The 24,205-nt window shown below is 38.1% G+C and overlaps 1 protein-coding gene across 1 annotated transcript; it reads left to right on the forward strand.

The window, feature by feature from the left end:
* Positions 1-1,691: 1,691 nt before the first annotated feature.
* TBC1D31 (TBC1 domain family, member 31) lies at positions 1,692-23,381 on the forward strand. Its single transcript, XM_009881041.1, has 21 exons — positions 1,692-1,864; positions 2,456-2,571; positions 4,407-4,585; positions 7,361-7,512; positions 7,934-8,093; positions 8,330-8,530; positions 9,732-9,908; positions 10,775-10,854; positions 10,957-11,103; positions 11,374-11,507; positions 12,509-12,642; positions 13,237-13,416; positions 14,426-14,658; positions 15,275-15,427; positions 16,599-16,734; positions 17,668-17,760; positions 19,533-19,673; positions 20,727-20,921; positions 21,346-21,496; positions 22,408-22,524; positions 23,236-23,381. The coding sequence occupies exons 1-21, from the start codon at positions 1,692-1,694 to the stop codon at positions 23,379-23,381; spliced, it is 3,198 nt and encodes a 1,065-aa protein (XP_009879343.1).
* The last annotated feature ends 824 nt before the right edge of the window (positions 23,382-24,205 follow it).

Raw genomic sequence — 24,205 nt, forward strand, 5'->3', positions numbered from 1 at the left:
GGCCGTGCCCGTGCCCAGCGCTGCGCCGCGGAGGAGAGGCCGAGGGAGAGGGCAGGCTGAGGGCAGCGGGGAGGGGGCAGGGCCGGCCGGAGCTCACCTGAGCTTCTGCAAGGCTGGAGGTACAGCCCGGGGATGCTTGGTTAGATAGCGGGGCACAAAGTTCCCGTTGAAGGTGGAACAGGTCCCCAGGGAGGCTGCGAAACCTCCGCGCTCAGAGATGCCTACTTGGCCGGGCAAGGGCCTGGGCAGCTCTCCGGGTTTACCTTTTTTTAACTTTAATTGTATTGAACAATATTCCCACAAGAGTTTAATTAAAATGTTAAATACTAGGAAAATATTGTATAGCCCAAGCTGAAGAGCAGCAGCGTGAATGCCACTTTGGGATACCTGTGTAATGTTTGACATGGGGGATCTGGATGCAGCTCTGTGAACTCCTGATTTTATTCTCCTGGCTTAGTTTAGTGCCAAAGGAACTTTTGAAAAGCAGAGAGCAGTGTTGAGGAAGTCCTGGGACATGCTGTAACTACACTGAAAAGTACTCCCATCTCAGGGTGTTTTTAGAATCAGACGTTGTGCCATGGGTCTTTTTTTATGACCCTAAAGATCCTAGTATCACTAAATTTTAATTTAAACAAATTAGCTTAACATCTTTCTAATTTCATTTTTATGGTACTTCTCTTTTATTGCAGAAAAGAATGGGCTTAGCAGGATGAGGTAAAATTAGTTTTGTCTCTAGTCTGTACCATGGCCCTTCTTCAGATACTCACACTTTGTACATACGCCAACAGTTGCATGCCAGCGCTGGCTTGCTTATTCTACTCTGTTGGCATTCGGTGTCTCAGATGGCTTTCAACATCTTAAATAGCCATGATCAGTCTTCTGCAAGTGCCCTACAGTCTTTAATCAGCCTGTCAATGTGCTGTACAGCTTTAGGCTCTAAATTTGCATCCAACTGATGATAGAAAATAATTGATTGGCCCAATGTTATCCAAGAAATCCAGGTGTGGCAGATCTCCCAAATCTTCCTGTCGTGTTTCCTGGAAAAACCTTGCTCTTATGGTTTATTCTGCACCTGGGCTTTGGTTCTGCATCTGGCTCCGTTTTATACTAACAGCACAGTACAAGGATAGAATGTGAAAAACCAGCAACTTTTGTTCCATAATGTCTGAGATGAATAATGGTAAAAATGGCTTGCTTCATGCTTTTGAAGACTCTGGATAGAAGTGGTATTAAAACTGGATCTTGCCCCCCCTCCCATCTAATCCAAGTGGTTTCTTACAGTAATTCATAGCTTCTCAGTTTTCTGCTGTGTTTCTTTACAGTGGTAACGGAGAGCCAGGTTCTTCACTGAGTGTTGAATTTGGCTTTCAGATACATTGGTAGATCATACATCACCATATATGTTAGTGTTATTCATTAATAATATAGATGAAAATTGGGTTACTAGGAGCCACATAAAAGGATTACGAACAGTGGATTTCCCCCATCAGTTTTACATGTTTTCTAACTGCGTTCCAACATAGTGAGTGACTTCCTTTGTTTAGTGTATTTTTTATATTAGAAATATGTGTTTCTCATAGAAAAAGATTTTTCGTAGAACACTATGAATTATTAGAATTGTAAAACCATAAGCTGAGAACATTTTAATGCTAGGTCTTGGAGAAATTTGTGCTAATAAAACGATTCTAAGCATGGTTGTTCTGCTTGTTTTCTTCAGAGTTATAGTAAACATAATTCATAGCATCAAAGGATACCACTCAAAGACGATACGTTTTCTAAATGTGGCTTTTGACAGTTCTGGAGAGTCTCTACTTGCTGGAGACCAACAAGGGAATATATATGTTTTTGACTTGAATGGAAACAGGTAAGAATATTTCTATCAAGACATTTTAATTGTCTTGACATCTGCAACATTCAGGGATATGGAACTTGTCTGGACAGCATGCCACAGGTCTGGTTTTAACCTGCAGTTTTCCATGAATATGGAAATAGGTAGTAGTTTGCTCAGAACTGGAACTACAAGCCAGTGTCTCATGTAGGATCCCTAAATATTATTTTATTAGTTTAGCTGCTCCAAAATACCAAAGGTTTGTAACTCTAAACTGAACAGACAGCAATTTCATAGAACTTAAATGATTGAATACTACCACAAGAAGTTACTCTTCGGATGGTACCGATCAATTAATAACATAAGCCATGAATTACAATAAACTAGACCTAGTATTATCGCTTGCAGAAATACATTAATCAGTCTTTTCACTTTTATACTACTGAGTTTTAAAATATTAGCACTGGGGTTTAGATTTATTATAATTAGATATGATTTATTTCCTCCTTTTGAGTTAATCTGTTTTTTTCTCTCAGTGAAATATATTAAAACTGATTAAGTTATTACTTCACTTGACATTATGAACCGAAGTTTCCTAACATAATGAGATTGTGTATTTTTAAATAGGTTCAACCTTGTTCAGCGAACAATGCAGGCTTGCACTGCTTTGGCATTTAATCTTCGCAGAAAGACAGAATTCTTGGTGGCTTTGGCAGATTACTCCATTAAGTGCTTTGATACAGGTAAGGAGAAATTTAAGGGCTTACTATTGGATTGCTATGAAAACCTATATAATGTTAGTTTTGATCTCAATTTTTTTGTAAGTTTGTTTTTTTTTTTTTTTATGGAAATCTTACTATGTATTTCATGCCATCTGTCCAAAGAAGAAAACTTTGGACCCATGTGGGTTATAGTCCTGTGGGTAAATGAGCCCTTTGCTTTGTCAAAGTTTCTTGTTCCCACTGAGTAATGCAGGTGTCTGTTTAACTGAAGTCTAGCACAGGATTGCAGTTATGTGTGTTTCCTTTTTTAAAGCAATTCTGTGTATGTTTGCTTAGAATGAGGTGCTGTATGTAAAATCAAACCAAAATGAGTTGACAGTGCATTAGTTTGCAACTGGACCAGTTATTAACTATATTTACAGTAAAATATTTGAACAAAGTGACAATATACACTAAAAGCACTGTCAGTACTTTTGAGTATGCAAGTAGATCTGTATCCTTGTTCAAAAGCGGTATTTAAAATTTTCATAGGCCACCTGTGTGTCTCTGTCCTTATTAGAAGTTAAATGGTGAAAGGCATTGACCATTCTTTGTAAATGAATCTTAACCTATCAAAATGTGCCGTTGTAATGTCTCATATCATCTGCAATTTAAGGGTTTGAGACGGATATTATCAATGAAGATTTTAATGTAACACTGTTTCCCGCTATAGAGGAAGAGTCAGAATTAAGGTTTGAAATCCTCTGTGCTTTTTCTCTTCCTTTCAACCACACTTTAGATTTTGGATGCACTTAGAGAAATCTTAATTATTCCACAGGGACCTGCATGTTTATATGGTGCGGTTTCCACATACCACGAATGAAGAATGATTTAAAATATAAATGTTATTCACATAAGTCAGTATTATGTAAACTATCCTTAGAGGTGTATTAGATAATACTTAGTTGGTGGGCTCCATCCATTGCTTTAGAAGCCATACTCAGTAATCCCGTGTCATCCTCCCATGTGACAATAGCTATAAGCACTCAATTGCCTGTAAGCACAGCAGAAAGTTTGACTATTAGGCTTTATGAGCTGCTTTATAGCCATTTCCCATCTTTGATGCCACAGCAGTAGGTCAGCTGGAACCACCCCATGGGCTGTCAAGCAAACTGACCAATGTAAATAGTGTAATTGTCACAAATACAGTTTGGTTGCTGAGGGAGGATTAGTGGTCATGCAGTCACAAGTGGGAGACAATGTAGTCAGAGGAACCATTTTCTTAGTATGCAATGCACAGCACAAAAATGTTTTGGACTCTAAAAGAATTAATGAGGTATTGCATTCTGACTGTGCCTTTCTGTAGTCATAGCCCGTTGTCATTAAACCTTTCTTCCTTGCACCTGTAAATAGCTGTGTAATCATCATACATATTGTCCACGTAAAAACAAGTGGAAGATTCTAACTAGAACACTCAGTCTCAACTTCTAGAGATTACTGCAGGTGTTCGCATCAGATAATCTGCCTATGGGGAATGCTGACTTTACCTTATCACAGTGTTCGTGACTTTAAGATTGATTCTTAGGCTAAATTAAACAAGTCTGTGCAAGTTGGCTTTCTGTGTAGAACTGAGAATAACTTATGAAATCTGTTACTTGGAGATGAGGAGATGGTTATGTTTCTCTAAGGCATAATAACTACATGAAGACTGATACGTTTGTTTCTTGTTTGTTGGGCTGTGATGGTAAATGGTCATATACTAGATATGATCAGAAGTCTCTTTCACAGCACAGTGTTGGCAATAAAGAGTACAGTAGTAGTTGTTTCACTTTGAATGGCTTTCATATCCTTTCCATTTTTTTCATCAACTCCTGCAGAAACCAAGGAGCTAGTTAGTTGGATGAGGGGACATGATTCTTCAGTGTCTTCCATCTCTGTCCATGGCTCAGGCAGGTATGCCATCACTACATCCACTGATACAGCACAACTGTGGGACTTGGACACATTTCAAAGAAAAAGAAAGCTGAACGTTCGTCAGTCTGTGGGTATACAGAAGGTGAGTAAAGAGCAATTGCTAAAGGGTGAACAAGCATACCTCAGTAGGAGTAACTGGGAACTTTTAAGGAACTTTCTTTTTTAGAGGTACTAAAAACTTTGTTGGATATGACTTTGACTAACCCAGTTTAACCTGGAAGTTGGAGCCGTCTTCTAGACTGACCCTGCTGTGACCAGGGGGTGGGCTCAGAGGACCTCCAGAGATTGATTCCAACCTGAATGATTGTGCGATTTAAGGTTGTTAAAAGAAACAGTTTTGATGTTATAATGTTGATGGTTAAGCAGTCACCACCACCTATGCCATTCAGCTGCTTATTCCGAAGTTGCTCCTCTTCCTGTGCATGCTAAGCACTCGATGTGGGAACAGACAAAGCTGAAAAGTAACTCAGCAAAAACAAATTGCTGCTCTTCAGCCTAGTGGTTTCTTTGGTTCTGTTTGCTGCACAGACACTTATACTGGAACAACATAGGGGATGAGAAGGATGACATTTTTGTGTCAGGGAGTGGTTTAAATAGGTCTTCCTTAGTGTTACGCTGCTTTAAATAGGTCTGACTGCGCCACCAAATGTCAGACTTTGGCATAAGTACTACAGAAAGTACTGACGCAGTGCCTGAGCTTTGCTTACACACGTGCTGCCCTGCAGTGAGTAGTCCTACAAACACCACTTCAAACCAAAGTTCTCACCAGGCTGGTGACTAAAAAGCCATGCTGATTTTGCAGCAAGCAAGGCTATTCATTTCAGTGTCTTCACCGTGTTCTAGGTCAGGCAGAAGTTTTGTCAGCCTGAAATAGTCACCTAGCAATTACTATGGAAGATCACACATAAATTTTTGTTTATTTGTTTGTTTTATTAAAACGTGTGTTGTGCACGTTGCTAAAATAATTATGTCTTCCCTCCAAAGGTGGCTGCATTTCTTTAGTGGACAAGATTTTTCTACTGCTCGGTATCTTTCTTTGTGTAGGCTATGTGTAGGGGCTTCTTATTGATAAATGGCTCTTGGAATTTGGTAGGATCAGTATGTTACAGTATGGAAACAACCTTTAAATCCTAACAATAATGACTATGGTTGAATGAATAAATCACTGTTTGGGAATCAAGAGCCTGCACTTCTAGTTTGGTTCTACCATTTCTGACAGGACATTATGCAAATAATCCTATTTATCTGGATTTCATTTTCCTGAGTTTAGAATAGAGATAATGATGCTTATTCCCATGCCATAATTTGACACATACAGATAAGTGCTTTGTTAAAGAGCAGATTTATTATTAGACCACAATACTGACATTCGCTGTCCAAAGTTGGATTCTTGCATGGTGTCTGAGCCATCATAGTAGTGTCACACCAATCTCTGTGGTGTATGTTTTGGTGCTTCTTTATTTAAGCCCAGTTTGCACCCCAACATAACTTCAACTTTCTGTTAAATTGGTATGGTGCAAAGCTAATTTTAAAAGTCAGACTGAGCCGCACACTGTAAGAAGAGTGAGTGAAAAAAAATGAGGAGGAGCTGAAAGAAGACATTGATAATCACCATTTTCAAAGCATCACTGCTTATTCAACAGCTGCTTGTGACCATCGTGTGGTACTTTTCTAGGGCAAAGTAAAAAAAGAGGAACTGTTCAGTACTCCAGTTTACCAAAATTTAAACTTCATCCATCTGCATGATAGGCATCTGCTCTCAAGTCATTGTCTAGACTTCCTCAGTGTCCCTGAAGGAGGACAGACTGCTCAGTCTGTTTGAAGATAAATGACTGGTAGGTGAGGTGCCTCTTTCCCCACAGGTAACTTTTGTTCGCTGTCAAGTGACTAATTTCGCCTGAAATCCAACTTTCAGTTACTAACATTCTGCAAGACGAATCCCATCCTGTGTATTCAGATTTACATATTTTCAAGGCCCCAAGAGACCATTCAGACCAAAATTCTGAACTTCGTAGCACTGACTGTTAATCTCAGCCAGTGAGTACTTCAGGTAGTTCTCCAATGTTCAGATACCAGAAGACATTTTCAATTTAACTTTCAAATTTATAGGTACACAAAATTTGCTGGAGCTGCATGTGCTTCTCCCAAAATAGAACCTCTGACCTGAACCAATAATTTGTAATTAAGCAAGAATGTATCTGATGACATCCAAAAACGTAAAGAATCCGTTTTTTTTTTTCTTATTGAAAGAGATTACACATAACCAAAAAAAGTTCAGAATAATTGAAAAAATGTATTTACAAGCTTTTTGGTTTTATCTTCATTCATCCTCACAGTAAAATCTGCATTTCGTAGTTGGAGAATATATTGCTAAACATTCTACAATATTTTTTACTCTTGGTACTGTTTGAATGCTGAAGCTAGTTTGTAGAAGATGCAATAAGCAGTTGCTGAGTGAGCAGTTCTGGCTCATGTCTCACATCCCCTCCTGCTCCTGGGTTCATGTTCCCACCGTATGTATTACGTCCTCTCTGGCAGTCATCAGAAACCTCCACAAGACAGTTTAATAGTCGTAAAAATGACTCAGGTAAAGATCTGTGTCATTTTGGTGAGTTAAATTGGCTTAACAACAAGTTCTGAACCAGTGCGAGTGAGAGCAGGCCTGCCTGGGCTGTGACGGGAGGGGGACCCGCTGCCTGTGAGATCTAAGCCTGCAGCTGCATTATGCAGTTAGAGTAATAGCCATACTGCCACGGTTTCATGCTGTATTTTATTCTGCCATGCACTTTGGTCCAATTTAAAGGGTACTTTCTTGACAATGTATTCCTTTTTTTTTTTCTTCTCTGTGTTCTTCCAGGTTTTTTTTCTTCCATTGAGTAACACCATCCTCAGCTGTTTCAAAGATAATTCTGTTTTTGCATGGGAATTTGATACTCTTTGCTGTAAATACCGGTTGCCAACTCCTGTAGAAGGTTCTGTTTTACTTTATAAGGTTTTTGCAGTTACCAGGTAATTTGCTGTTTTAAACATTGTAAAGGTGGACTACAAAAATTGTAGTTTTAAAACAGGTTTTCTTTCCTTATTTGTAATGTTTTATAGAAGTATTGAGCTGTATACTGTGATAAGCTTTTGAACTCTGCTGTGACTGATACTTTCAGCAAGGGTCAATATAGTTTTTATTACAGTCCCTTAGCAGTTGAAATAAAGTAACTTGTTTTTTAATGACCACTAAAATAAGGTTTAAACCATCCTTTACAAAAGCACATTTTATTACTTAGGAGCTATTTTGTTCTTTCAGGAGAGTATGAGAGGAATAATGACAGATCAAAAGTGATTTGAAGGCATAGAATGAAATGTACAATCTCTTTTTAGCTAATACTAACTTAAATTATAGTATTCTGATGGAAACTTTGCCTCATCTGTGATCCAGAGATGGCCGGATTTTTGTAGCTGGTGGAAAATCAAATCGTCTTCACTTGTGGTGTTTAGAATCAAGGAAGTTGATACGAATAATCCAGATGCCTGCAAAAGTACGAGCTGTCCGTCACCTGGAATTCCTCCCTGATAGTTTTGATGGGGGCGCCAATCAGGTCAGTTTTTTTACAAAGCTTAAGGCTGGAGTATTTGGTTAGTTGATTCAACACATACACTTTGAGGGCTTTTGGGGGACACTGGGGATGTGGGCCCACACCATACAAAAGGAAAGTTACTGTGCTAAATGTTTGCTCAATTGCTCTTTTAGCTTAATGGAATGTCATTGCTGAATTGGGTATTCCTCTTTGTTTTACATTGACAATATCAATTGATAAATCCTTTTAACTTACAGGTCCTTGGAGTGTTAAGTCAAGATAATATTATGAGATTTATCAATATAGAAACATGCAAACTTCTTTTTTACATTGGGAGTCATGAAGAGGGAATTAGTACAGCAGCAGTTAGCCCCAATGGACGGTATATTGCATCAGTAATGGAAAATGGTAGCCTTAATTTATACAGTGTCCAAGCTTTGACTGAAGAAGGAAATAAGGTAGAGTGTTTTAAATTTCTTAAAACAGCAGTAAATCCCATTAAAGTTGATACTTGTCTACATAACTTTTGTATCAGCAGTAGTTTGCAGACATGTTGGAGTGCCATATTTAGCACTACAAATAAAGAAAAAGTGGTTTGTAGAGTTCCTTTCGTAGTTACTCCAGCCTGTCAGGTAATAAGATGTTTTTAAAGTATATATAGCACTGTGTTTCTGGTGCTGGGAGGAGGGGGAGGTGCTATTTCTTTCTACAGCAATTCGTATGGACCAGTTTCTCTTTGTAATGACGTTTTAGGGGAGACAGAAACAGCATAATTGTGCTGCCTCTGTTCCGTTTCCTATAGGAAATGTTTTGCAACTGATGCTGTCTTAAACTGCGGGCATGAATGGTGCTTTTGTCACTGTGATTTTGTTCTTCTTACTGTGTTATTGGATACCAGCATCCATCATTATGGCACAATCATACTCCTAATCCTTCCTAAATAACAAACATTCTAAATACCAGTTCTTATTTTATTAAAGCAATTTATTAATGAGAGTCAGGTTTCTAAATCCAGAATTCCATATATCTTTAATCACCATGTCTTTGAAGTAAACAGTAACCAGCTTCGGATAATGACGGAGTTGGAGCTGAGGAAGGATGTGGAAAGATGTCACACGTGCATTCCATTTGCACTTTTGCTGCCGGTTTGACATGAACTGGGATATCCACTTTGTTACTTGCTTTCTCAATCTCCAACATTGAATTAATACCTCCCTGACACTGAATACTAATTAAAGTTTGTAAAGGTCTTTTGTATTCTTTTTAACTGGTGCTATAGAAATGCAAAATATTTTAGTGACATTGAGAAATACACTAAAGTAAATAACCTGAACAGTACATGATACACATTTATACTATCCCAATTATATTTTAGTGTTTGCTAAACAAGGAAATAACATGGTGTTTGACTTGGTTTGGAAGCTACATAAACCTTCTCACAGTCTTTCTAGTTTATTACAGCAATTTTATTCACTGTCATACTTACTCAGGAGCATACAGTCCATATATATTTATTTATGGTATAAATGTGTCTCTATTCTTCTTGCTATGGCCTTCAAGCTCAAAAATATGGCATATAGAATAGATTAAACATCAAATTATAGTGTTATTTAATCTGTCTTACAAGATGTTAACTGAGTTGTTTTCACTCAATATTAGCCTTCACCACCCACATTCAAAGTAGTAGAAGATTACTCCAAGGGCACGTCAGAGGCAAATAAACTGACAATGAGAGTGACTTCAGGAAGATCAAAGCGGCCTTGGAAATCAAAAGGAAGCAAAATTCAAACCAGATTGCTAAAACTGCAAGCGAACACATCACTTGAAAATAAAGAGGTAGGCAGAAGTTGCAAATATTTTGTGCTCCAGTCTGCAGCATTTAAATTTCTTCGCAAAAAAATATTTAGCCACATACTTTAAAGAACAAGTTCAGAGACTGATCCACTTGGATGTTTGAGCAGAGAGGTGACTGAGGGAGTTTTAGTAACATTTCCACGCTCTCTCTGTTTAGCCCATACTCCTGTATTATGTGACACAGCCAGAGCTGCCTCCAGTCAGCTTGGGGTACCTCTGAAATTGTTCAAGCGACTTGCGACACATCTGGATATTTGCTAGATCTGATGTGCTTCCCTGCTGGCACTTCTCAAATGTCTGCCTAGAAGGCACTTCATTTTTTTAATTAATTATTTATCAGTAATAATCAAATATCAATTTTTAATTAATTATTTAGAAGACACATTTATTTCCCTTCTGTCATCACTATGCCATCTTCTCTATCTTGCATCTCATGTATATATATTCTCATATATATACACATACACATATATATACATGTATCTGTGTATATATATCTGCTCCTGTAATATTCATCACAATGTGATCTGTTCCTTATGTCAGTATTCTTTATGGTTTGGCTATATCCATTATTTAATTATATATAGCTTAGTCAGGGTCTGATTTGCTTCTGACTGAAAGCAATGGCAGCTGTTCTTTGAGTTCGGTAGACGATGAATGATCTTTTGAATTACCTTTTTGTTGTTGAAATACCCGGGATTATGTAACTGATAGCAGTACACATTATTTTATTTTTTTAGTATTATGTTAGGAACTTCAGTATGTAGCTACTGTCATGAATTAGAGGGCAAAGAAAGAGATTATGAAAGAGAAATCCTTACATTCATTGTTGATCCTCTATTTTGCAGAACGAATTGCCAGGTGGATTAAACAAGAAGCGGCTGCAGGCCTTACTGAAAGGATTTGGAGAATATCCAGCAAAGTACAGGTATGTTTGTGTGCATGTTCATGCTTGTACAAAATAAAATTGCTTGTGTTTACTGGCCTATGAAAGAGAAGTTGCTTGACTAAGTCTGCATTTTAATTGCAGGATGTTTGTTTGGCGTTCCTTATTACAACTTCCTGAAAACCACTTAGCATTCAGTAGCCTAATAGATAAAGGTACCCACAGTGCATTTGTGAATATTCAAAATGAGTATCCCATCAAAAGTCAGAAACTGCTGAGAGTTTTACAGAGGTAAAATATATATTTATATTTCTTTAAATATTCTAGGTTTTTATTTTCATATAGTGATCTGAAATGTATCCGATGGCTGGAATCAGCTGTAAGGAAAACTCTAAAATGAAATAGTAGTGCCCTCATGGAATTTTGTTTTTATAACCCGTATAATCCTGTATCTATCTTGAAGTTTACAGTTTTTCTATGCTGTGGTTCTAAAATGCATATTATATTTTTGTTTGGTTTTGGATCGATGTCCTCTACACTTTTGTTTGTCTTCACGTACAGGACCTTATCAGCTCTAGCTCACTGGTCTGCTATCTTTGCTGAGACGCCTTATATTCCTTTGCTAGCATTCCCGTTTGTAAAATTATTCCAGAACAACCAGCTGATCTGCTTTGAAGTTGTTGCTACGGTAGTAGGTATGCAATGATTTTAAAAACTCAAAATATGCTGCAACACGTTTAAGCTTTCCCATGCAAATGCTGAAATGAGTGAGGTATTTCCTTAGAGGTGACTGGGCTCTCTTCTAAAGGTGTTGCCAGGAATTAATATGTAGCAACTGTATGCTTAAAACAAAAACCTGCTTGTAAATAAAAACAAGGTATCAGACTTCCTTTTGCAGTGTTTCTAACAAAAAGTTAGTAGTTTATCAGTATTTGTAAAGTCTAATCAGTAAAAACAATTGTATCTAGCATAATTATACCATAATAACTAAAATCTCTGAGATGTGGGAAAAGTAGTTACGCACATCCACCTCTCCCCCTCACCCACTCCTAGTCAAAAGAGAATGGTCTCTTTTAAAGTTTTACTGTGTTTAGTTGTCCTAAGCATCTGGTAACTCAAAATTAGACTTTTGGCTGAAAGCTGGCTATGGCTGTCTTCTGAAGAAACATTCTAAATTAAAGTGCTTTACACTTAAATTAGTTGTTGCAGCTGCTGCTAAGTCTACAGAAGATACGTGCTGCCAAGCATACATACCCACTTTGCAAACACATGCTGTTAGTGAATAAGTGTCCAAGTTTACGGAAATTATTCTTAGTATGTTAAAAATTACTTGATCCAGGCTGTAGTTTCATGAGACAGAAATACTAGTTTAAGTATTCCCATCTGCCTTCAACCACTTAGTCCCACAGCACACAGACTTTTCTTCATTTTACTTTTGAGCCAGATTAGTTCCCCAGTCTGGTTCACAGTGTACTGACACAAACACTCGTGCCAGTGCAGCTGGAGGAGCAGCGTACTGTGGGAATGGTTTAGCAATAAATGCTAGGAAAGAGGAAAGATGGGAATACCTTAAATAGGTTTTGCTGCCTGAAACTACCTCTTACATTCATAGCCTTTATAATCGAACCTTAAGGTTGTCAAGAGTCTATCACTGTGGATTACAGTGAATTGTGTTGGGCTTTTTTTTCTTTTTCAGTTAATCTTTGTCAGCACTGGTTTGAGTATTTTCCCAATCCTCCAGTTAATGTCCTTAGTATGATGGAAAATGTTTTGGCACATCATGACAAAGAACTACTTCAGCATTTAATAAAATACAATGTGACTTCACAGGTAATATTCTAGCCAACTGTTGTATATGAAATGTCGCTGCAGTGAATGATAGCACACTAGTCTTTTGTCTTGACATAATTCTTTTTTGAGGGAGTTTTCATTAAATAACACTGAAAGATACGGGAGTGTAAAGAATATATTGTTGCCTTCCTGCAGCTTTTCCTTTTCCATGGTAATAAATCTTGCATGCTATTGTTGTTCTTAGAAGTCCTTTGCTTTCAAGTCCACATTGCTTGAAAATCTACTTGTCAAATTATAAATGTACTTTTTTTTTGGTTTTGAAACTAGACATAGGTGTGATGAATTAATTTTGTAATCCCTCTTTATCATTAGGGATGATTTTAGCTTCACAAATCTAGACAGAAGATTTAGACATCCAGTGAAATAAGAAATGTATATATAATGACCCCATATTAATTTTGAATGTTTATAGTGGGTGATAAAACTTATCTTCAAATATTCTGGTTTAGTTCCTGTTTTTTCATAAGTCAATAGATTCTTGGTATAAGACAAGAAAAATTCATATTATTTCTTTAAAAGGAATGGTAAAACTGTACTAATGGATTATTTTGTCAATTTTCCCAAATAATGTAGGTTTATGCTTGGCCTCTTCTAGAAACACTGTTCTCTGAGGTTCTAACAAGAGAAGAATGGCTGAAAGTCTTTGACAATATCTTCTCCAACCATCCTTCTTACTTCTTAATGATTGTTGTTGCCTATATTATATGTTCCAGAGCTCCCTTGCTTCACTGTGATCGAACAGCAGATTTTGAGGTAAACATCTTCGTATGTAACCCAGTCATATGAAAGTGTACCTATAGAGATGTATAAACATTGTATCTGTTGTTATGGAGGTTAGAAGGAGATGTTTCATTTCTACATTACTATATTATTACATATTTCTGAACAATGTCATCCAGTACCTGACAACTATACAATAAATGAGTAAAATACTGAGCGATTTCCTGCAGTTTCATGCAACAAGGTCTTTAAAAGCTTTCATAAGCTTTCCAATGCCACTAAAAGCCATTTTGTAAATGTCAGTAATTCATCTTCCACAAAATAATTCTGCCTCTTTTGGGGGATCTAATATGGACTTGCGCCTGTGGAAACAAGATGTAGTCATTCTGTCATGTTGTTTCACTATTTTGCTTTCAGATTTGCAAAATTAGGCAGTATTATTTGATGTTCTCTGAAGCTAAATGAAAATGTTTCCTTATGTTTAGCCTTCCATGGGAGGAAGAGGTTTTTTCATATTGAAAACATCTCTATAGGCAAACAAAGAGTTCCACTTTGAAAATGTGCTTGTGAGCGGTCAGTTTGACAGACATCAAACAGACAACATTATTGCTACTTTTAATAATAACCAATTTAAAGATTTTCTTGGTCAATAAGATCTTTGACAGTAAGAATAGTTCTTCGAGAAGAACTTCCAAGCTTCGTGTTTGAACACCAGAAGTCGAGGGAGGCTTATCCAGTGGTAGCAGTGTCTGTGCGGGCAGTTGGATGCTCTAAATTCACACTTAGCTTTCCAGATCCATTGCGCAACTGCCATTTGAAGAGAAAGAAAAGAACCAGAGCATACTTTTACAACTTGAAGCGGTTTGGGTCAAGTAATTTGAGCTGGTGATATTTAATAATTGGTAGGGCTAACTTAATAATCCCTTTTTAAATCAACTTTTGGAACACAGATCTTGCTAATTTACCTAATTATTCCCAAATAGGTATGTTAAAAACTTGCTTAATCTTTTGTAGAATGTAAATGGAAGCATGTCTCTTACAGTATTTCTTTCATCATCGTAACAACCTGGACATTAATGTTGTGATTAAGGAAGCTTATCATCTTATGGAGGCTACACCACTAGATATCCATCCACAGCGTATGCTTGATGACTTCATACCACTTACAAAAGGACAGTACCCTGTATTTAATAAATATCCCAAGTTCATTGTGGATTATCAAACTCAGGAACGGGAGAGGATCAGACAGGATGAAATTGAATACTTACGAGAGAGGTATTAATGGGAAAGTTGACAACAGTATCAGACTGGGAGGGACAGGTGGACACAATTGCCTTTTTCTGTTGTAATGTGTATGTTTGAGAAGAGAGACAATTAAGAAAATGCAGGAAGATGACTTTAAATAGCTGCTAAAGGTTATGAGTTATTTGGTTTGACACATGTTTAAGTTAAACCGGTATTCTGATATTAAACAAAAAATGTTTGTTAATTCACAGAAAATATTGGGCTGCAAGTCTTCAAACTTGAAAGTTTGTAAGTCAGAGCCTAAATCTCCGTTGACCTTGTAGTGTCCAACTTTGCGAAGGGACAGGATTTCTTAGCTTGCTTTTGAAATCACTGGGTACCGTGATGCCAAGGTACCTTTAGAAACTAGTATTTGTTAAGAATGTGAGGAAGCAAATACATGCACTCATAGGAAATGTGTTGTCTGTAACAGTCAGTATTGTAACTCTTCTTCATGTACTTCATCAGCACGTAAAGGGGATGCCATACTCTTTCATGACATATCATTTCAGCAGTTCTTTGCTAGTACAGTCATCAATTTTGAAGTAATCAAGTAATTTCTTGATACTTGGCTTGAATTATTAACGTGTGGTCTCCTTCCATTTAGACAATTAGCACATGAATTAGAAGCTAAAGCACAGGAACGGAAAGCAGAAGATGAAGCCTGGTACCGAAAGCAGGAGTTACTTCGAGAAGCTGAAGAACAGAGGCGAAAAATGCTCCTGGAAGAAGAAGAGAAGCTGGCGGAACAGAGGCAGAGGTATTATAATACAAGAAGCATTAGGGGCCTGGCTACTGTATCCTGCTATTACATTTTTAACCATGAGTAAAGGAGAAATAGCCACTAATTTGTATAAATTGTAATGTGGGAAAACAGTGTGGTCTGGTGGGTCAGATCTTGGTGTGTGAATGAAGTGATCTGGGTTGTATTAGTGCTTTGCCTGAAGCAATACAGCAGATTAGAGGCCAAGTCACCTCGTATTTTTGTCTCAGCTCCCAGCCATTTGTCTGGTCTCTTCAGATTTTGAATGCTCTTAAGTAGTCAATTGCTTTCTGTTTCCACACTGAGACTTCAGACCTGCACTGGGGGCAGACTCATACTGCAAATATACGAGTCACTTATCGTATCAGTCACTGTACACATTCTTGTATTTCTAATGGATTTAGAAAAAAAGTCTGCTTTATATATCAGTTGCTGAGCAAAGAGTTGTAACAGTACCAAAGCTGAACTGTTAGTTTGTACATTTTGCAGGTGTGAAGGTTTAAGAAAATTTCAACTTCTCCCTATTTTTTTAGATCAACTACAAGTAATCATAGAATCATTTAGGTTGGGAAAGACTTTAAGATCATCAAGTCTGGCTGTTAACCTAACACCACCAAGTCCACCCCTAAGCCATGTCCCTAAGTGCCACATCTACAGGCACTTCTCTTCAACCTCTGTAACCTACAGAGTAAGATTTGGGATTTTTTAAAAAAGAAGACAGCGAGCCTTTCTTTGCAAACTAATTCTTGAGTTTGTGGTTTTGTTCCTTGAAAGAGTTTGGTATTTTCCACATAAACTCAGGCCTAATTTTGTGCAGAAAGATGTACTAGAACACTGGCAATTATTCTAAGGAATAGTTTCTAGTTCTGGATCATTGCAATAGTAAACTAGTGCTTATTAAAGCAGAACAGAAACAGAGCACGGGACTTCAAAGCTGAATTGAGGGCATTGCTCTTAGAGGATGTCTCTGTGTGTGTCTGTGAATTTAATTTTGTCTCATAAATGAAAACTGGACAATTTACAAGAATGAAAGCAACTGTCCTAAGCTTTATAAGTTAGAGATTAGCTCATAGTAACTAACAGATAACTGCAGTGCAAGTTTGTGCTCTTTGGTACTGACCTCTTATATATACAAGTTCCCTTGTTTCTGTTTGGTTTGGCTTTGAAGACTAGCTGCTGTGAAAAGAGAACTGAAAGTAAAGGAGCTACAATTTCTAGATGCTTCGAGAAGGCGTTTTCTGAAATACCAGCAAGATCAGCGTCAAATGGAACTGAAACGTCTTGATGACGAAATCGCAAGAAAGGTTGAGTATTGCTCAAGTGGTTCTTTTCTTGAAGGTTTGTTAGTGAAAATAGACAAGGAAAAAATGCATAATTAAAATTTCAGTTGATATACTGTGTTTTTTAAGCCCAGAGGTGTATTTAGCATGAGATGGACTGCTTTAAGTGGCAAATGCATAATTTAACAGTTTTATTTGGCTCTTACTATGTTCCACTGGCTTGCTTTAACTGGCAAAACTCCTGAGAAAAGCCAGATTCATCTGTATATTGGCAGTGTTGAAAAATGTAATGAGCTCCTTAAAGGACTAGTGAATTCTCAGCTGTCTGTGGTCTGTACGTCCAGATTGCAAATTAACTCTGCCATTGATTGAGAGGCTCCACAGTGGCCTCTGGCCAGGCCTGGCTCTGCTCCTCTGTTACTAGTTGGAGCACCGTGGCATGCAGATGCTGAGAATGGAAGCTTTTGAACCTTGTGGGCATGAATTGAGTCTTTGCAGGGCCATTCCTCGTGTCTCAGCACCACACTTTGCAGACTGCAGTGCAGCTGCGTGTTTGTTTCCACAGTCAGGGCACTGTAAAATTCATTAGCTCCAGCTCTGCTCAGGTTCTGCCAGGTGCAAAGGGGCCACTTCCCTACCTGTATACTGTCCTCCGCAACATTCTGCGTTCAGAGACTCCATATTCGATTTGGAGCTTCATCTGGCAGGTTATTAGCACTAGATCAAGCCTGACATTTCCCTAACATGCTTGGCTGGATGCAAAACTATTCCTGTGCCTCTTCTCCACCTTGCCCTGTACTTTTGATATGCAATACTTTCTGTTATTTATGGTATACAGAAAGTTAACCAGAATTTAGAAGTAGGCTTGTGGTTTTGGACATTCTTCTTGATATTGGTATTTTAAGGGAGAAGAATATCTCCTTTACTGTATTTTCATGTGTTCCTCGTCTCCTCAAGGCATCCATGAGAGAGCAGGAAACAGCTGCTACTGTTCAAGATGTAGAAGTACGACGAATGGAACTTGAATCACAAAGGCAGCTTTTTGAACAGGTAATTATTAGGGAACTAACTATACAGATGTTTACATTTAATGGCTCTTCCTTTGCAGTTCTCAGATCCAGTTGTGTTCATTCAACCAGACCTTGTGAGGAAAAAGGGAGCCTTTTTTTTTTTTTTTTCCTTTTCCTCTCTGATGCTTTTTTTTAGAATAAACCTTCTGTTGATAAAAGCATTAGTAGAACTCACCTTTATTTGTTTTTTTCCTGGAAGAAAATACTCATATCCTCCCCGTTTTATTCTTCTCCTGTGCAGAGGTAGCATTTGGTTGCTGCAGGGTTTAGCTGTGTGCTCAGCTGCTTGAGAGAAGCGAGGAACGTGTAAATAAGAAACAAGTCTATAACAATATGTTCGTCATCCCAGAAACTCTCACCTTTTGATCTGTGGTATCCAGATATATCTACATTTTCTGAAGAGAACAGTATGGCAGATTGATGTAGTTGATGAAAACATGTCTAATTGCCAACAACACCATTAAACAAAGGAATGGATGGTTCCTGGGGAATGTGCAGTTCCTTTCTCAAATGACTGACTTATAATTCAGAAAGATCACTGTTCAGTATTAAAGGGTTTTAATAATACCATTTAAAGTTAAATATGAGTTAATTTTTATAAATAATTAATGACTGAGAAGCAAGGTTTCCAATGGAAGGCTTCAGTAATGTCCATTTTGGTTAGAAATAGTAAGTTAAGCGTTTAGAAATCACAGCTACATGTGCCCGTCTTGCGTATCTGCAGATCTGATGGAATGCAGGCAGAAGTGGACAACCAGATAGCTAACTCTTATTTTGAAGCATGTGTCTGCTTATATTTGGCTTTCTAAAGCTTTTGGCCATGGACTTTTTATAACCCATGCTGAGCATAACTGAGCTAAATTTCTTTTAGCATTTATTTATTAAATACACAGCCAGCTGTATTGTGGCTACATAATGCAAACCAGGCTAAGGCTAAGCTCATTTGTGTTCCAGTACATGTAAAGTCAGCTGTTTAAGGGAACTAATTCTACAGTGATCATCCTCCTTAAGCTAGAAAGGTAGCAATTATTTAACTAACTGAGGATATATGTCTGCCCACAAGAGTCTGTGTAGTCAGGCTTTCCCTGCCCATCCCCTGAACTGACTGTTTTACTGCTGTCGGTGAGGGGTAATATTCAAGCTTAGAGGGCCGTGTATGTTAACTTTGCTTCAGTACCCTGCTGAAACAGCTCAATAGATTCCTGCAGGCCTGGGAAGAGGTTGTGTCTTCTCCAGAAAACTGTGCGCCCTAATGAATGTGAAGAAAAGGTGGTGAGAGTTAAAATTCTATTTCTAGATCTGCTGCTGGTTCATCCTACTTTGGCAAATCATCTCTGTAGTCAAGCTGCAGATGTGTTTATTATAAGTCCCTGTACTGTGAAACGTGATTTATATTTGTGAAACATTTTGAGGTTTTGGCTAAAACGTGCCGTAAAAGTGCAGAATATTTTCATGATGAATCTAATTAATGTAAGTTGGAATTCTGCTTTTACAATCCACTGTAATTCAGGGAAGGGAATTACATCACTATCAACCTGCTGGACCACTGTGATGACTCAGGCTCAGTGTAATTCCAAGTGGATAAAACAGCAGGGACTATCACTTTCTTGGACAGTGATGATATGTACTGGGATGAGATGTGTGGATATATTCAAATACTAGTTTAATGAAATTTTAATAAATGTTAAAGAGACAGTATTACAACTGTGGGTTAGTAGCCTAGCAACAATAATTTGTTTGTGTCTTTGGCAGCATCTAATCAAAGATCAAGAGGCAGTTACAAAGGAAATGAAAGAAGAGGTTGATGCCCGTCGAAGAAAGGTGGATCTAGAAGATCATCTTGTTCAGAGATTGATGGAAATAGATAGAGAAGAAAAACAGAAAGCTCAGACAGTAAGATGATTGGATCTTAACATGTATTTTGGGGAGTTAGTATGCTAACTAGTACAAGTAGTACTAGTTAATAGTATTTTAATTGCAATTAACTAGTTCAAGTTAATATGAAAATGTTCTAAAGAAATCTAATTTCTAGATAGCTTATTAATAGATTATGACAGTATGTTTAAAATGTTGAGGTTTTCAAAAATCTGACTGAAGTGTCCAAACAGCTGTATAAAACTGAAATTCTCTGGGTCTGCCGTGAATATTAACTTTTCTTTACTTCTCAGAACTTAGAAGGCACATAAGACTCAGAAGTGCTTTTCAGAATAAGTCATCCTCCTGTTAAGGAACATGTTTTATTTGTAACCATAATAAAACAAAAGTAAGCCTCAAAGGAACTTTCAGTTGGTAGTACTTGGCAGGAAATTCAGCTATAGAAGCTGTCTTGTAGATCACAGTAATGAATGTGTGTAGCTTGACATTAGGAATTGTTCAGATTTTCAAGCTCAGGATTTGTAACTGCACAGTTGGAAAAATAGTTGCAGCTAACCCACTGCCCATATGCTTGGCATCTGCATTTATATTTTGTCTAGAAATAAACATATGGGTCTGAATTTTTGTAAACAGCCTTCAATTTTTGGAAGCAGATGGATGTGGGTGGAAGTATTGGCATCCAGGTATCAATCTTATGTTAATTGCACCTGTAAATCATATTAAAGCCATGCTAAGAAAGCAAAATCCCCAAAATCATGGAGAGGGTTGATACCTCATTCCAAAAGATTTGGAAAAAAAAAAAAAACAAACCACAAAACAAATAAAAAAAAAAGACCCTCAATAAGGGAAAGAATAAGGATGAAGAAGAAGCAGGAGAAAGCCCTGATACATCGGACAGCCTGCTGTAATGAATGGAGGAGTGGCACTGCAGGTGCAGTCTCCCAGCAGGGACATCTAACAGTATCAGACATCTCCAGTATCGGAGAACGCTTCAGTTCATCTTTCCTTATCTGTATGTAAGGCTGTGTACTTGAGATAAATGGATTCCTGGTAAGAGAGATGTTTTATTAGGTGGCTGAAGAAAATTTAGCCAAAGCAGAGCAGAAACGCGTTGACACCGACTGGCGGTTGCGAGCATTGCGTAAACTAAGGCGTGACGATCAGGAGCGTGAGAAGCGTTATGAAGAGATAGCCAAGCTCCTGCACGACAACAGGGTGAAGGAAGCTGAACTGTTGAAGGCCATGAGGGAAGCAGGAGAAAAAACGGTATTTGCATTATTTCCTTTTCTAAGTGGGACTGGCACAAATGTAACTGTCTTTTGCCAACAACAAGGTAGAGCAGGTACTGAAAGGTATTGAAGAAATATTTTAAGAATCTCCTTTCCTGTTTTGACTGGAAGTTTCTGGAAGCAGTAGAACAAACTGATGAGGATGTTTTAGGCTTAAGAAAGCATATTCCTAATTCTGTACGTTCCTCTCTTTTTTTTTTTTTTTTATCTGACCCAAGATTTTTACCTTTCTCCTAGTGTTTGAATGAGATATTTTTCAAAAAGAAACATTAACTCATCTTAATAACATATATTTTGATTCAAGGTTGAACTGTAATGTGTAATAATCCAGACAGTATTACTTGTTGCCATTTCCTTGCAACACATCTGTTGAAGACACATTTAATATCTTTGTTGCACAGTGGGAAGAAGTTACACAGAAAAAAGCTCAACTGGAAGAAGAGCAGAAGGCTGCTGCTGCTGCAGATGAACACAGGAAGCAGGTTTTAGAGGACAAAATGAATGACGCATTAGAATTGGCTGAAAAGCTGCAAAGAGAAGATGCCTATTTTGGTGAGCACATTGACAGTGCAGTTCTCCTGTGTGGATGTTGGCACGAAGCGTTCAGCAACTGAATACAAACTAAGTGTCAAATATTAGGGGTACACTTAAGCTTAACTCCTTTACAGAAGTACTTTTTGGCAGTATTCTTTCATGAAACAAATGTATCAGGCCAGACCTGTAATGGAATCTCAGTTTGCTATCTCTCAGATGCAGCAATATTAATGGCGTTTGTGGTAGGAGCACAGGCTTAGATCAGCTTAAACCAATCATAAAATCACATAGCTTAGAAATCCTCTGTCAAATAATGTCAAGAACAGCAAACTCACTGCTAACAAGTGACTATGCCAAGTGTTTGTTCAAAGGAAAAAAAAAAAAAAACATTTCTGTGCTTCCAGAATTGGCCAGTACATCCTTCTCAAATGCTGCATTCGTGTGTTTGTTGTTTCTCATATTCCCCCATCTCTGCAAGGGTCACACAAGATTAGTGTTAAGATTAGGTGATTAGTATTGCTCTGGGCAAACTTTTCAGACTTTGCCCTTACTTACCTAATGTTTTTAATATGGAGTAATTTGCAACTGCGAATTATTAAAATGGGAGTCTCCTTCTAAAACTGCCAGTACAAGTAGCCATATTCCACATGATCTTAGTGCCCCATTTGTCAGAAAATTAATTACATAGGAAGAAACGGCACATGTGGAGCTGTAATTTCTTAAAATGAAGTGCAGTGATGCATAGCTTTGACCCATAGAGTAGAAACATTGACTTCTAACTCTGAGCAAATTGTACTTGCCGTTAGCTGGAGTGAGTGAGGGTTCCAGTTTTGCTTCCTGGAGAAAAACTGTTTCACCTCAAGCTAGAAAAATTTACTAGAAATGTAAACACTTAATTTACAAAGAATCCTTCTTTCCGTGTCCCACAGAGAGACTGCGTGATTTAAAGGCTGGATATACAGAGAGAGGGGCAGAACTCCAGCAGGTGCCAAGGTCTGGAAACATCTGTCTGAATGATTTCTCTGCATCAGAGTCATCATCACACGGTAAGTTTCTAAGTTGGGGCCATCCTTTCTTTCACGTTTAATTTCAGAAGCATTACTGGAACACCTCATTGTGCGATTGAGTCATTATTAGCTGTTTAGGCGTTTAGTGGATAGTAAACCAGTTTATTGTTGTATTCTCTTTCACACCTGAAAAAAGTGTCTTTGCTGTCAGGGGCAGCAGGGGTAGGAAGTGCCTGAAGCGTGTCACATTATGAGAGGGGTCTTGTTAAACCTCAGCCTAGTTTAATCCCATTCCAACCTGATCTTTTTACCTAGGCTTTTTCTGTCTTCAGAGTTGGGTATGATATGGGGATGTTGAGAAGGTGTAGAACTGTCTTTCATCAAAATCTTACTGAGAGTTAGAGTCAGGAATTAGTCGGTAATCATTTCCTCTGGGCTGTGCTAGCCACTATGGCCAGTGAAAGCACAAATTAAAATCATATGCATCTTATGTGCAAGACTCTGCACGCAATGGGGAACACGTATCTATGGACCTGCCGTAGCGATCCATCAGCATCTGACCTTTTTGTAACAAAACACAGGCACCACTTTGAAAGAATGTGCTTTCACAGGTCTTACAGCTGTCTGGCATACAGTGCTACTAATAAAACAGCATTTCTATGCCAGCAATATCTGTTTTCCAATAACTGTTCGCAGTATTTACGGCAAAACATTAGTTGCAATATTAAGTCTGGGTTTCTTGTACTTAAGTGTCTTTAGACAGAAGACGAGAAGAACTGGTGTCCCAAGAGCGGGAACTGATGGCAGAAGTCCGGCGGCTCAGACAGAAGCTGACCTCCCAGGCTCGAACTAGACATCCGCCAGCTCGTTTCACAGCTACAAAGTGGACGCCTTGAGATGGTTTGCTCTGGACCTCAGCTGTGCTTTCAAATTACTAATCAGTGAAACCCTAAATATGTATAGTGCGATTAAGGACTAATCATAGATTGTTTATCTTAAAGGCTTTTGGAAATATTTTTATGTAAAAATAAAATGCTAGCTAGAAAAATGTGTGTTGTTTGTAACCTTCTCATTATTTTCTTGGTAACTATAATGCTATTTTTACTTCTAAAATAAACTCGCTTTTTACCATTATTACACTTGCAGTCTTTGTATACTTTATTTGCTCTGGTGAATGCTGTGACTTGAAGAAAAAAAAACACTGTTAAAATGTTGGGTTTTTTCAGTGATGTGTAAGTGGATTCTACAAGTTGCAGCAGGGAACTTTGCAATTAGTGGGGAAAAAAAAAAATCCTTTCCACTGCGAGCCAAAGCCAAGGCCCAGAGAGGCTGTGGAGCCTCCGTTGCTGGAGATACGTATAGTTGTTATACATATTAGCAGGTTCATTTCATGAGAAAGAAGGGGAGAGAGGATCTAAATAAATACACTGTTTTTCATGCTGCGAGGCTGATTTTCCCTGGCCAATGTTTTCAACCCAAGAGTAGAACATGAGGTGGTGTTATAGTAAAAAAAGAAGGAAGGAAGGTAAAACAAAGTGAATTGTTCGTAACTGCTGCCCACAGTGCCAATACAAGGGTAAGTTTGGCTGTGTAAAAATATGAGAACCTGGAACGTAATTTGTTCTGCTTCCCGTGGGGTATTTCTGATGCCCTTTGGGGCGGCTGTATGGGAGCGGGAGAGGGCAGACCCGGCCAATGCCTCTGTCACCTCAGGCTGAGA

The sequence above is a fragment of the Charadrius vociferus genome, unplaced genomic scaffold (genome assembly GCF_000708025.1).
Source record: "Charadrius vociferus isolate BGI_N301 unplaced genomic scaffold, ASM70802v2 scaffold2, whole genome shotgun sequence".
NCBI classification, from domain to species: Eukaryota; Metazoa; Chordata; class Aves; order Charadriiformes; family Charadriidae; genus Charadrius; species Charadrius vociferus.

Bases quoted from the DNA above. Each gene is read 5' to 3' on its own strand.
- TBC1D31 (XM_009881041.1), top strand. From the start codon at position 1,692: ATGGTTGTTCTGCTTGTTTTCTTCAGAGTTATAGTAAACATAATTCAT. The intron at 13,417-14,425 runs GTAAACATCTTC...TGTCTCTTACAG, and splicing joins ATCGAACAGCAGATTTTGAG to TATTTCTTTCATCATCGTAA. The intron at 14,659-15,274 runs GTATTAATGGGA...CCTTCCATTTAG, and splicing joins ATTGAATACTTACGAGAGAG to ACAATTAGCACATGAATTAG.